The sequence below is a fragment of the Priapulus caudatus genome, unplaced genomic scaffold, assembly GCF_000485595.1.
Source record: "Priapulus caudatus unplaced genomic scaffold, Priapulus_caudatus-5.0.1 Scaffold312, whole genome shotgun sequence".
Lineage (NCBI taxonomy): Eukaryota > Metazoa > Priapulida > Priapulimorpha > Priapulimorphida > Priapulidae > Priapulus > Priapulus caudatus.
Window position 1 is genome coordinate 26,894 of NW_014577373.1, and position 12,321 is coordinate 39,214.

Below are 12,321 nucleotides of genomic sequence, written 5' to 3' on the forward strand. Positions count from 1 at the left end.
TGCACACTGACACATAAATATATATATTTATGTGTCAGTGTGCAGCAGCTAGCATGCCGTGTACTTGTGTGTTGCAGATGAGCATTTGGCCGGCATTTAAAGGTGATTATAGGCGAAATAGAGTAGAGAAACAGACTTTGGTAGTAAATACATTTCGTGTTTATTTACCTTTTTTATTGAGACGTTCCAAGTGCCTGTGCACGGTACCGTACACAATAAGCGTTTGAAGAACCAGCTACAGGAGAGACAGCTGTAGGCAGCCATGCTACAGAGACTGCAGTCATGACACCAAGGGGCGCAAGGGGTTCCTTCCATTTAGTTTCTTGCTGGTTTGCAACATCAAGGGGCGAACTATAACTGCGCACACAGTTGGGGAAGGGGACATTCTCTACGTTTTTACTTGACCTACCTGAAGAATAGTAAAAACATTCTACTAATGACAGCCACATGCAGGCTGTGTATTTCACACTATCATCATCATATTTTACCTCTATCCAGTCTCTCTCTCGCTCTCTATCTCTCTCTCTCTCGCTCTCTCTCTCGCTCTCTCTCTCGCTCTCTCTCTCGCTCTCTCTCTCTCTCATTTTCACCTCACCCATTTTTAGCTCACCTTGACATCGTCAAAATGAGCTATTGCCATGGGGCGTTGTCCGTCGTACGTCCGTCCGTCCATCCATTCGTCCGTCAACATTTGGCTACGGTCAGCAATAACTCAAGAACCGTTTGATCCACATGTTTCGAACTGCATACAGTTGTTACTCATATGGGAGAGATTTGAACACCCTATTTTGGAGCACGCCAGTCGACCTACTTTCGAGCCACGTCCACTTTTTGGCAAAAATGGAAATGGCCATAAGTCAGTTCAGGTTCAACAGATTTTGCTCATTTCTGGTATGTGAATGAAAAGGCACTGGCCACAAAACATTATCACACGGGTTTTGATATTTTTATTTTTAATTATGCAAATTAGGTAGATTTTGGCAATTTCACTATGCATTTCAGTGTCTGCCTACGGTCAACGATAACTCAAGAACCGTTTGACCCACATATTACATACAATTGCATACAATTGTTACTTTTATGGGAGAGATTTGAACGTCCTATTTTGGAGCACGCCAGTCGACTTACTTTCGAGCCACGCCCACTTTTTGGCAAAAATGAAAATGACCATCTAGATTCATTCGATTTTGGTAAATTTACCTACCTACCTACCTACCTAATCATACCAACGTGTAATATTGTGTTTTAGATTCTTAGTTACAGTACTTTGCATGGAATATTTTATTGCTTTTATTTGCGCGATAATCGAAAACCAAAATGGCGATCATTTAGGCGTAGCGCCATCTCTCGCCCAGATTTCAGACTTTCAGATCTGAAACATTTATTTTCGCATCAAAACTAACCCTGAAACAAAACAGTGAAATTTCTATTAGTATAAAACAGGGAATACGGACATTTTATCACATTTCGGTCCGTCATAAATGAAACACTTGCCAAATTTTAAATATCATCTCCCTCTTCTATCACACCCAAGGTGAGCTATAGTGTCATTGACAATTTCATTTCATTATCTGTCTGTATCCTTTTCTCCAACTATTCACCCCTTCTCGCCATTTGTCCCCGCCCCTCTCCTGCTTTCGTCTATAATCCAGGGCCATAGGCTGAGCAAATTCCTAGGGGAGGGGCAAAATTTCATGACTCAACTGTGTAACGATGAGCGATGCAGGGGTGAGTCTGAAACAAGGCTCACCCCTCACAGTGGAGTAACTGATGGTGACACACTCCATGGACCATCTCCCGTACCAGACCATATACAGAATCTTTAGTAATGTTTTTTTGTACTAATGTTACGCGTAAATCGTAGTTCCTGTATATCACCGAATGTAAGGGCAATCAGAGGCATAGCCAGCTAAAAAAAAAAAGGGGGGGATTCTTATTACTACCGTACAGCAGTGGAACTTCATAGTATAGAAACCTATGAAGTGGCAGCGAAGCCGGCAGCGCTAGCGCCATTATATTAAGCGCCATCAAAGCACATACTCTGTGGATCCTCCCCCAGAACATTTTTGAAATTATGGCTCCAGGTGCGATTTCCCAGCACTTTGAAATAGTATTTTTAGACATATATGAAGCTGTGATTAAATTGTAAACGTTTAAATTAAGGATTTAAACTAATTTGTAGTGACTGTCACTTAATTTGGCTCATTTGAAACGGTTAACTTTACGGAAATAAATAAAAACTATGCACAATGATACATTAATTATGTATTTCTTACAATACTGCGGGAATGATACATATACGTGTACTGGATAATTATCCTGTAATTAATGAGTCTTATTGAGTTTCTGGGAACTAGTTTTCATTGTGATTAGAAGCGTAGACCAGGCGGTGTTCCAGGACTTGTTTAATTGGTAGCCTACTATATAATCTGGCAGTGTGAAAACTCTCACTTCTGACGCTCGAACATGTTTGTGCGGAGTTTCGGAATCTTCGTGTCCTACCCACGCATTGTGTGGTTTGTTCGTTACTGTCTGTGATATTTTGACCTTTGTTTTAATTATGCAGAATTTTGTCATCCGAACTGGGCCTAAGACATTGTCATACTCTGGTGGCGTAATCGTGTACCGTCATAGGCAGGCATCCTACGAAGTGCGTACGTAACGTTGCCTGAGGTTAATTCATCAAGCCGGTCCTAGCCGTGCGTAGGCATATTCTTAATGAGTTGGACATAACCCCGCTTGGTAGCTGCGCCGATTCTTTCCTCGCCTGCAGTAATTCATGTGACACCGTTTTTTGCCATATCTCAGCAGCGGGAGGGCTGCATACCTCACAAGTTATTACTCCGTCGGTTTTTAATACATTCTAACTCTAAACTGTTACGTTAAAAATTATTAAATATTTACATAAACAGCAGACGGTTGTCATTTGAATACGAAGTTTTATTTCCTATCGTAGTTTATTCTCAAAAGTTATATCAGCCGAAAGTTGCTACCTTGACTCGATTGCAACACTGCATGGCTGGTCAAATATAGACAAATATGGCGCTCTAGCGGGAGTGGTATATCACTTTCGCGCTGATATAACATTTGAAATAAACTCGATAGAAAATAAAACTTGTATTCAAATGACAACGCTTCTTGCTGTTTATGTAAATATTTTAATAATTTTCAACGTAACAGTTTAGAGGTGGTAGATGGTGTTAAAAACCCGACCGAGTATAACTTTGGAGGGTATGCAGGCCCTAGCTGCGAGTTGTGGCATGGGTATGTTAAACACAGCACACTCAAAGTTTAGCAGAAACGCGTACAACACTGGGGAGATGCGTGTATAACGAGCTAAATACCTATTTGTTTAGCTCGTGATGTCAACAAAACAGGCACAGCCCAGAGTCTCACCCAGCCTGGCATATATAGCCCATCTCTCAATTGCATACATTTCTACGACTATAAAGACGGTACGTTTCGATTATCGCTTCTAAATATCCGAACCAACTATCATGCCTAGTCAAAGCAAGACAAGAAAGACGAACTATAGCGATGACGAGATAAGCATGATAATTGAAAAAATAGGGAAGCGCAAATATGTAGGTACTTTACACTATTTGCACCCTTTTCCATGGAAATTACTCTCACAAAGAAGAGAAAAGCATGGGAAGGTGCACGGCGCAGTGAATGCTGTGTCAACAGAATAGTGCTGTCCTCCCGTGCTACTGATGCTGCCGCTGCTGCAAACGCTCGCCATCTCTTCCACTGACTTTTGATGTAGTGTGTGTGTGCGTGTGTGTGTGCGAGATTGACTCGCCCAACGTTACGTGAGGCATGCTTTGTCTAAGCAGGATGTCAACAGAAAGTCTTTGGTTCCAACCACTAGCTTTAAACTAGTGCAGGTGTCATAAACTAGTGTAGGTGTGAACAAACACCTTTTGTTACAACATTATAGGCACTGACTGTGCGAAAACACGCTTTTTATACACGCCGCAGTGCAGCTACGACAGCTCCATGGCTGTCGTAGAGTTATACACAGTGGACGTCAGCGTAGCGCGTTGATGAATCGCAACTTAAATCGCTATGTATGCGCGGGCTACGTTGACGTAGGCTAATTGGTTTGACGAATCGCACTTAAGCGGCACGGCATGCCTACGCCCCGCTTACGCCATCCCGCCGTGCTGAGAAGCAATGATAAATCTGGCCCCTGAACTGGTCTTGTGTACGTACATGTTTGTATCCATGCGCCTTATGAACCGCATATTGCACTGTGAATGAATGTGCATGTGCTGCATAATGCTGCGAACCAATCAATATAAGGATCGGCGGAACTTTTTATTGTTGCTAAATTTGTTAATAAGTGAGTTCGTTGTTAGCCAAAGGATTGTGTGACGTCACAGGTCACCGGGTCATTTGTGACAAAAAATCTGTGAAATCTCCGTTGCGGCGTGCGCTCTCGGTTAAGTACGTATACGTACACGTATTCTGTGTACGTGCACACGCACTCACGTGTACATGCGCACGCACGCACGTGTACGTGCACACGAGAATACTGTAGCATTACACTGTTATTTTCAAGGAGTCATCTTAACTCCAACAAGTGCCACAGAGCGACAGCGCTCACCTGACGGCAGGTGTTCTGATGCTAAACTCACTGGCAAACGAATGAAGAGCACCCTCCCATCACCGCGTTCGCGCTCAGAGCATATATCTAGGATACTACTAATACAGATCTAAAATCTATGATAGCTAGGCTTTGCTATACCGGTAGTACAGTAATAAAGATACAGCTGTGTAACTTTAATGACTTCGCAATATTAACATGTTATCATGGATATGCGGCGAGCGCGAGCGCAGTGGTGGTAGTGGGGGGAGAGTGGGCGGTTGGAAGGGGCTCTAATAGCAAAAGCAGTTGCCGCGAGATGGCGCGTGCAAGTGTCATCAATAATCAAAGATGGCATCACCCTTCGTGCGTGATAAGCTCACTCCATTGAGTTGCTGAAATCCAAGTATATTCAGGCAGGCGAGAATTTCGCTCAGCTGTGAGTTAACACATCTGCATTGCAGGTTGCCAGGCAAGAATTATGATTAGAATAGTGCCAGTTCACCCCCATGCATGCGTAATGGGCTGCCCCATGTTTTTGCCTACACACGCGAGCATTCAGGGTTCATTACAGTGTGCTATTACAGGGTGCTACTCAGGGTGCTAATACAGACTGCTTTAGAAAATAATATGATTTAAGGAGCGTAAACCTTGTTCAACAAACATTTGCCTTTGCAATTGAACTGTGTAACTGTAGCCTCACATCCACAATAGCAAAAGCAGTTCAGTCCTTTGTTAACAGTCAACAAATCCATGTTTAACCCTCCACTTGAGGGTCAAAAGGTTATCCGACACTTACTCTTCGCATGTCAGCAGAAAGTACATTTCATGGTCCTTTCAATAAAGCCATAAAAATGCTAGGTCACCGCTGAAACAAAAAAGTTTTTCAATCGCTCCGTCAGACCATGTCCTCTGAAAATGTCTAAAATCTGCTCTGTGCCCCATTGACCTTTGACCTGCGACCTCCAATTTCGGCACAGTGATGGCTTTTTCTACCATGATGCTATATTCCGACTATCACGAGCCTAGGTCGAGCCGTTTAGATTTGTGCCGCAATTCTGCATTTCCTCCCTATACCTTAAGTTAAGGAGGGAATGTTCACCCTTCTTTTACACCTCTTGACCTTTGACCTTTGACCCACAGCTTCGTCATCCCAACTTGTTTTGACGATCACCCCCAACGTCCCGAATATCGTGACCGTACGTCGAGCGGTTAAGATTTGTGCCCAACTGTTGACGGATGCACGGACGGACGCACGCACGCACGCACAGACGGACGGACGATCATGCGATTCTACAAGCTGCATCTGACTATGTCAGATGAGCTAAAAAGGGAGTAAAAAAAAAGGTACAGGACGACTCCCTTTCTGGAGTTGTTTTTAACTCCAGTTTTTTAACTCCCTTCATGGAGTGAAATCAACTCACCTAGTGAGTTAAATTAACTCTACTGCCCGAGTTAAAGTAACTCTCCTAGAGGGTTGAATTAACTCTCCTATCCGAGTTAAAAATACTCTCCAAGTCAGTTAAACTAACTCTTCTGCCAGAGTTAAAGTAACTCTCCTAGAGGGTTGAATCAACTCTCCTATACGAGTTAAAGTAACTCTCCAAGTGAGTTAAACTAACTCTACCGCTAGAGTTGAGTTACTCTTCTAGTGAGTTAAATTAACTCTCATCATCATCCTTCGGCAGCGGAGCAGGCGACCACAAGTTTTCTCCAAGCACATCAATCTTCGGCAAGTGCGACTATCTGGTTAGGTTGAAGCAAGCCTTCATCGGCCCCCAGTAGACTAAATTAACTCGACTATCAGATAATGTTACTAAAACAACATTCAATCTCATGATACAATCATATATATTTTAATAATTTACTTCAAACAAATTTACAAGCTTGTATCAAAGTGTACTTAGTCATGTGATTGTCAATGTTATCATTTAAAAACTATAAAAAAATTATGGTACACTGCTTTTTTTTTTCTAGAACAAATTATTGGACGTTACTGGATTGTTCAACTCCTTTAAAAACTTGTTTACAGACACCCTTTTTTTTGGCCTCGCCAGACTTTCCTAATAAAACTGTCTCCAAAAATATGTACAAATTTTTGGCTTTTGGGTTGTAATCCATATTAAAGATATAAAATACAGCCATAAGCAGCACAAGTGCCATTGGCATTTCTACACTTGTGCCACTTAACCTTGTCACAATTCTACCCTTTGCTGCAATATACAGTGGGTCAATACATGAGAGATCACCTGACCCCAGCAGCCTTGGGACCGTTGATGCTTTTATGTTGTCATCAAGGGATTCATCATCCTATAGAAGAAAAACATATGGACATATGTAAGAGTAGGGAATTAGTTTTCCATTGCAACCCCACTAACCGGGACCACACAAACAAATCTGACCAATCAGATTACCCATGAAAACAATGACATTCCAACGTAAGTCGTCTGGCATATCCAGAACATATATTCCAAGTAGGCAGAATAAACATAAAAATTCTTATTTTGGATTAGGAATATCACAAATGGATGCATCATTAATTAATATTGGCACTTTACAATAAAAAAAATTCATAATTTTCTGCTATCTTACCGAACACATCTTTAGAACTGCAGATTGACATCCCTGCTCTTTCAAAAGAATTGTCAGCACAACAACACCGGCAGCTTCTTCTATTTCTATGGAAAAATGAAAGAATGTATTAAAATTAAGTGTGAACTACAAGTTCCTTTTTTGTATAGACATAATATTGTAACATACACATTAACAGGTAAAATGCCATGAAACTGTTATAGAACCCCTCCATAATTATTATCCCTATAACACACACACACCCCCACCTAATGGAATAGTGGAAGTTTCAAGATTACCTGACTTTTTCTCTGGATCTTGCTGAACCAGATCCTTTGCTTTGTCCAGGATTAATTTTGTTGTGAAGTTTTTCTCGGCCAGTTTTAACAACCTGGGTAGCAAAGCTATCAAGCTGTCTACCATTGTTTTGGTAACATTTCTTTTCTCCAGTGATTCGAGCCAGCTCTGCCTTCATCTATTGAGGTGCAAAAAGGAATACTGTTAAATGAGAATAACACACAATGTTCTTTTTTCATTTCATAGTATACAAGCTATGCATGACAGCCTATAGAAATACACTTTCCATAGTATAAAATATATATCACCGTTCACCACATAATGTGTGATCACTAGAGAAGTGAACACAACAAACTTTCTGTGACTTCCTAGAGGTTCACAGAAATGGAATATCATAATCCAATGACATACCTCCGAGACAAATTGAAGGGCTGGATACTGGTTAAGGAAGTCTTCCACCAAGACTCCTGTCTCCATTAGTTCTTGGCGCTTGTACGGAAAAGTAATGTCCATCAGCTCCTTTATAAGAGCTTGGCTCTTATTCGATGTTTTCTGCATCTCCTTTTTAAGAGTTTTAATATGTTCTTTGCATGTCTCCTCAGTTTCGCCCTCCAGCAGATCTGGTACACCCTGTACTTTCCTCCTCTTTATTTGGGGCCCCTTGGGATCGGTCACACTTGCAGCCCTTTGTGGATCATGTTTAGTCTTTCTCAAGTTCTTGAACCTATGTTTTATCGCTGTCTGCCATGATCCCTGAGGTCAAAATACAATAATTGTTTACATAAATAAGGATGTGGTATATATTTCGTATGTTTTGAAACAAGCACATTACTTTTCAGGATGGTAATTTTTCTATATTCTACAATGTTAGGCTTAATAGGGCTCGAAACATTTTTATAAACTCAACATTTTAGTTACAAAATCGTAATTTTGGTCACCAATACTTCATTTTTTAGTCACATTGGCGACCAGTGAGATGTAATTTCGAGCCCTCCTTTAATAACTGCCACTTTTAAATTATTGATAAAGAAGTTTTATATTTAAAAGTAGAACCACAATAGGGGTGTAGATTGCATGTACAAGTATGTGCACCTGACTATGCTTTTGGGGTTATTTCAACAATTATACCAAAACATTGTCAAGTTCATTATTGATACTTACAATGCCTGTTCCTATCGTGTCTGCCAAGAAAGGAAACTTCTTTATTACCATAAAGGCAACATATTCCCTTTCCATCTTCGAAGGATTTTGGGTATATACCCGTATCGCCGAACATACATCCCTTGTAAATTCATTTCGTATGCTTCCAGGCAGATTTCCTGCTTTCAGTGCCTGAGTGACTGATGGAGAATACTGGAAAGAATAAAAACAAAGAACAAAAATAAGAACTACTTCAAGAACTACACATACATGAACACAGATATCAACAACAGATACTACTGCAGAATACCTTTGGCTGGAATATACTACTGTAATATACTACTGCATGCACACTGCTTAATTTAATTAATGGCATTTAAAAATAACTATCAATTCACAACTTACAGAGCCTGGTAGTTGGAATTCATTCAACCAGTTTTGCCTTGAAACCGAATTTTCACGACTTGAAACCGAATTTTCACGACTTGAAAAGGGAATTGGAGATGATGTGGGTTTGTCAGGTGTGGAAGCAGCTAAAGGTGATGCAAGGGCAGATGAGGGTGTTGATGACGAAGCACAAGTTGACAATGACGATGACGATGATCATCACCAATGCACATGAGGTTTCCTACATAGAAGAGAAATGGAGTTTTGTTTGCATGCACATAATACAAAATTATACTATTAGCAATATTTATTATCTCGTTATGTTTAGAAAAAGCTCAATGTTTAGCTGAGTTATTTGGGTCTCACAACATGTCAAATTATTTATGATCACAAAAATTCCTAAAAATTTTAACTTTTTGTAAATGCAGCAAACAGTTCTGATAACTCATTAAAGTGGATTTTTTTGTAATTACTTACTACATTTACAAGATAAGAATAAATAAGTATTGATTTTACAAATAATTGTTACCTCTAAAGTATAGCTAGAGCTTGTTATATGCTTCTATCCCCTTTCGAATCCTCACGATTTGACCTCCCTTGATCCCGCAGGCTTTCAATAATTCATCACTTGTGTCGATAATGATTTCCATTGTATCCAGCTTAAGGCAAGGGAATTAATATGTTAAAATTTTGTTATGAAAACTGAAATATGATTTTCTGTTTCAGAATATAATTTTTTTAGTATACTGCAAATATTGAGTTCCGTAAGGAGCAAATCATTTAATTTTTTACGGTGTATTTGAAAAAGGAATATTTTGCAAGCTGGGTTTGGATGACTTAATTAAATACATTGACTTAAGTGAATTTCAGTGAAAAGTAAGATATCACAGCAGGAACTATCAGAGCCAATAAATCAATAGTTTGGGCTACCTGTGATCTCTCGCGGTATCACGATTGTGGAATGTACTAAGAAAGTTAATCCAACACGTGTCGCCATTGCATGCCAGTTTCGTGTTATCCTAACCTACATCCTAACCTTTGATCCAACACGCCACTGCATCAAGGCAGAACCTAACCAAAGGTTTTAACCTCACCTACATGCACTAAAATTCCCTTTGAAATATTGTGATCTATTCGGCACGTTGCGTGGCAATCCCGAGTTATGCTCGTGTTAGCGCTGGACCGGTCGAGGAGCCACAGCTTATATATAAACATATTGGACATATTTCTTCAAAATTTTGACAGATTTAAAAGCACAGTGTACGTCCCTACAACAGTACTAGTATTATATTATATCTGTACTATATCGCTGCTCGATATTTGATGGGAAAATCATATAAATCTATAGCTACACGCTGTACAGTGCAGGGACCAGACACTAAAAATTTCGCGACCAGAGTATGAAAACAGTAATAATATTTTGAACTTTGAGGTCATCATATATCAAAATATTGACTATATTTCTACTTTATACATAGTTATAATAGATGAACAGGTTGCTACTATAATACTAGGGTTCTGGACAGAGTTAGCTAGATTTCCATGCTGAATTCTTAGATAAATCCATATATCTGTGCTGTTATAATTCATTGAAATATAACGGGAAGCTGTCAGTGGTCCGCTAGCATGAACAAAATTGATATTTACTGAGTTTTCAGATAAGGATTTCTCAATGTGCAGTGCTACATAGATTTTTTACAATATTTATACACGTATATATGTAGCTCATAATTTGGGGTAGACCAAATAATTCTGTCCCAGATAACGTTTTATATTTTGGATGCGTTATACTGGACACTATATAACGCATCCAAAATATAAAACGTTATTTGGGACAGAATTATTCGGTCTAAATTTGGGGAGTAGAACTGTGTAAACATATTTTATTCTACGTCAGAGTAATTTAGGCTCATAGGGCCTATGTCCCCCAGGGTACTGCTGGAACGTACCCTGGGTACGGTCCGGTATACCGGAACGTACCCTGGTAACTATCTAGCTGATATGGTTAGGGTTAGGGTTAGGGTTAGGGTTAGGGTTAGGGTTAAAGTTAGGGTTAGGGTTAGGGTTAGAGTTAGGGTTGGGGTTAGGGTTAGGGAGTAGGCGTAGGCGACTCCCTAGACTCGTTAGTGGAGTAGGCGAGGTACGGTCCGGCATATTAGTAGGGGTGAGTATTGCGACCAAAAACCGTATTGCAATATATTGCAATACGTCCCCGGTAAACCGATTACCCGGTAGTTACTTATATTGTCTTAGCTAAACACATGCCGGGAAACACTTTATCGTAATCTACTGTTACCTGGCTGAGTCGCAAAAACAACATGGATCCCTCGCAGTAGCGTACAATGGCGAGATAGGCGGAAAACGCTAGTCGTCATGCAACATTCTATCATAGCAACCGGGCTGTACCTGTACAGAGAGCAGCTCCCCGTGACGAGTCGTTGCCTGACCTACACGCTAGCGTAGACGTAGGGCCTACATCTATAATCGATTCACTCGTACGCAGTCATGTCGCATGCGATCTAGATTCATTGAAAGGGCCAGGGCCGTTGTCAGAAATGTTTAAATCGTACGGTCCTTATTGGTCCTAATTGTTAGTCGTAAGTTTTATAGCATTAGCTATATACAATATAATCATATATTTGCAGGAATTAACAGATATAGCTTTCGGTAGATGGGGAGGGGGGGGGTAATATATGAGTGAATGCGTGCTGAAGGCGCGCGGTGCTAGGCCCGCTAGGGTGGTCGGGGCATGCGCCTATAGGGTGGTCGGGGCGTCCGGGGCATGCCCCACACCCATGCACCTGGAAAATTCAGGCAGCTGTGTGCCTTTATTCATGATTCAGACCTTATTTACCCATTTTACTAGTATCATAACATCAGGAGTTAATAAAGACAAATTTGTCTTTATTATAACCCTGATAAGTGATAACATATTAGTCAGTGGGTGAACGGGGGGGGGGGGATTGCACCCCTCAACCTAGATCCGCCGATCCGCTGAGAAGAGTTCTGCCCCCAAATGCGTCGGCGTTGCCGCGAAGCAAAACGGCCGCAGCGTGGAAAGACCAGCAGTCAGAGCAGCAGCAGCTGCAGCAGCAGCATCGTCATGATGAGTCTTGAGGTACCACGGTGCCAAATCGACCAATCACCGCTGGGATAGGTTAGAGAATGAGTTCCTTTGTGAGTGTCTGCATACGCCCCTAGATATTTTTATTTTCTTATTAGAAAAGATTATAACTGTTTGCAATTGTTAATTTCAGAAACTAGAATCTATTCTGAATCCGACAATGTAAACGGCTCGTCCGAGGTGCGTTTCTGGGCCGGCCCATAAATTTCCAAGA

The 12,321-nt window shown here is 40.8% G+C and overlaps 1 protein-coding gene and 1 long non-coding RNA gene across 6 annotated transcripts in view; one reads left to right on the forward strand and one right to left on the reverse strand.

Moving 5' to 3' along the window:
* The window catches only part of LOC106808901, a 27,539-nt gene that overhangs the window by 4,243 nt on the left and 10,975 nt on the right, over window positions 1-12,321 (reverse strand). For 2 of the 5 annotated variants that reach the window (XM_014811809.1, XM_014811811.1), the window contains 7 exons: window positions 9,513-9,642; window positions 9,002-9,224; window positions 8,618-8,809; window positions 7,868-8,209; window positions 7,459-7,634; window positions 7,181-7,266; window positions 6,421-6,898 (listed from right to left, as the gene is read on the reverse strand). The exons of 1 other annotated variant lie outside the window; for it this stretch is intronic. In XM_014811809.1, coding sequence (XP_014667295.1) covers window positions 6,894-6,898; window positions 7,181-7,266; window positions 7,459-7,634; window positions 7,868-8,209; window positions 8,618-8,692 — 684 coding nt within the window. In that variant the 5' untranslated portion in view covers window positions 8,693-8,809; window positions 9,002-9,224; window positions 9,513-9,642 and the 3' untranslated portion in view covers window positions 6,421-6,893. Of the gene's footprint in view, window positions 1-6,420; window positions 6,899-7,179; window positions 7,267-7,458; window positions 7,635-7,867; window positions 8,210-8,617; window positions 8,810-9,001; window positions 9,225-9,512; window positions 9,643-12,321 lie in introns of those variants that run through there. 2 more of the 5 variants (XM_014811812.1, XM_014811813.1) reach the window with 2 other exon arrangements.
* On the forward strand, window positions 12,065-12,319 carry LOC106808903. Its single transcript, XR_001393821.1, has 2 exons — window positions 12,065-12,140; window positions 12,241-12,319. It is a non-coding gene; the product is annotated as an uncharacterized LOC106808903 (long non-coding RNA).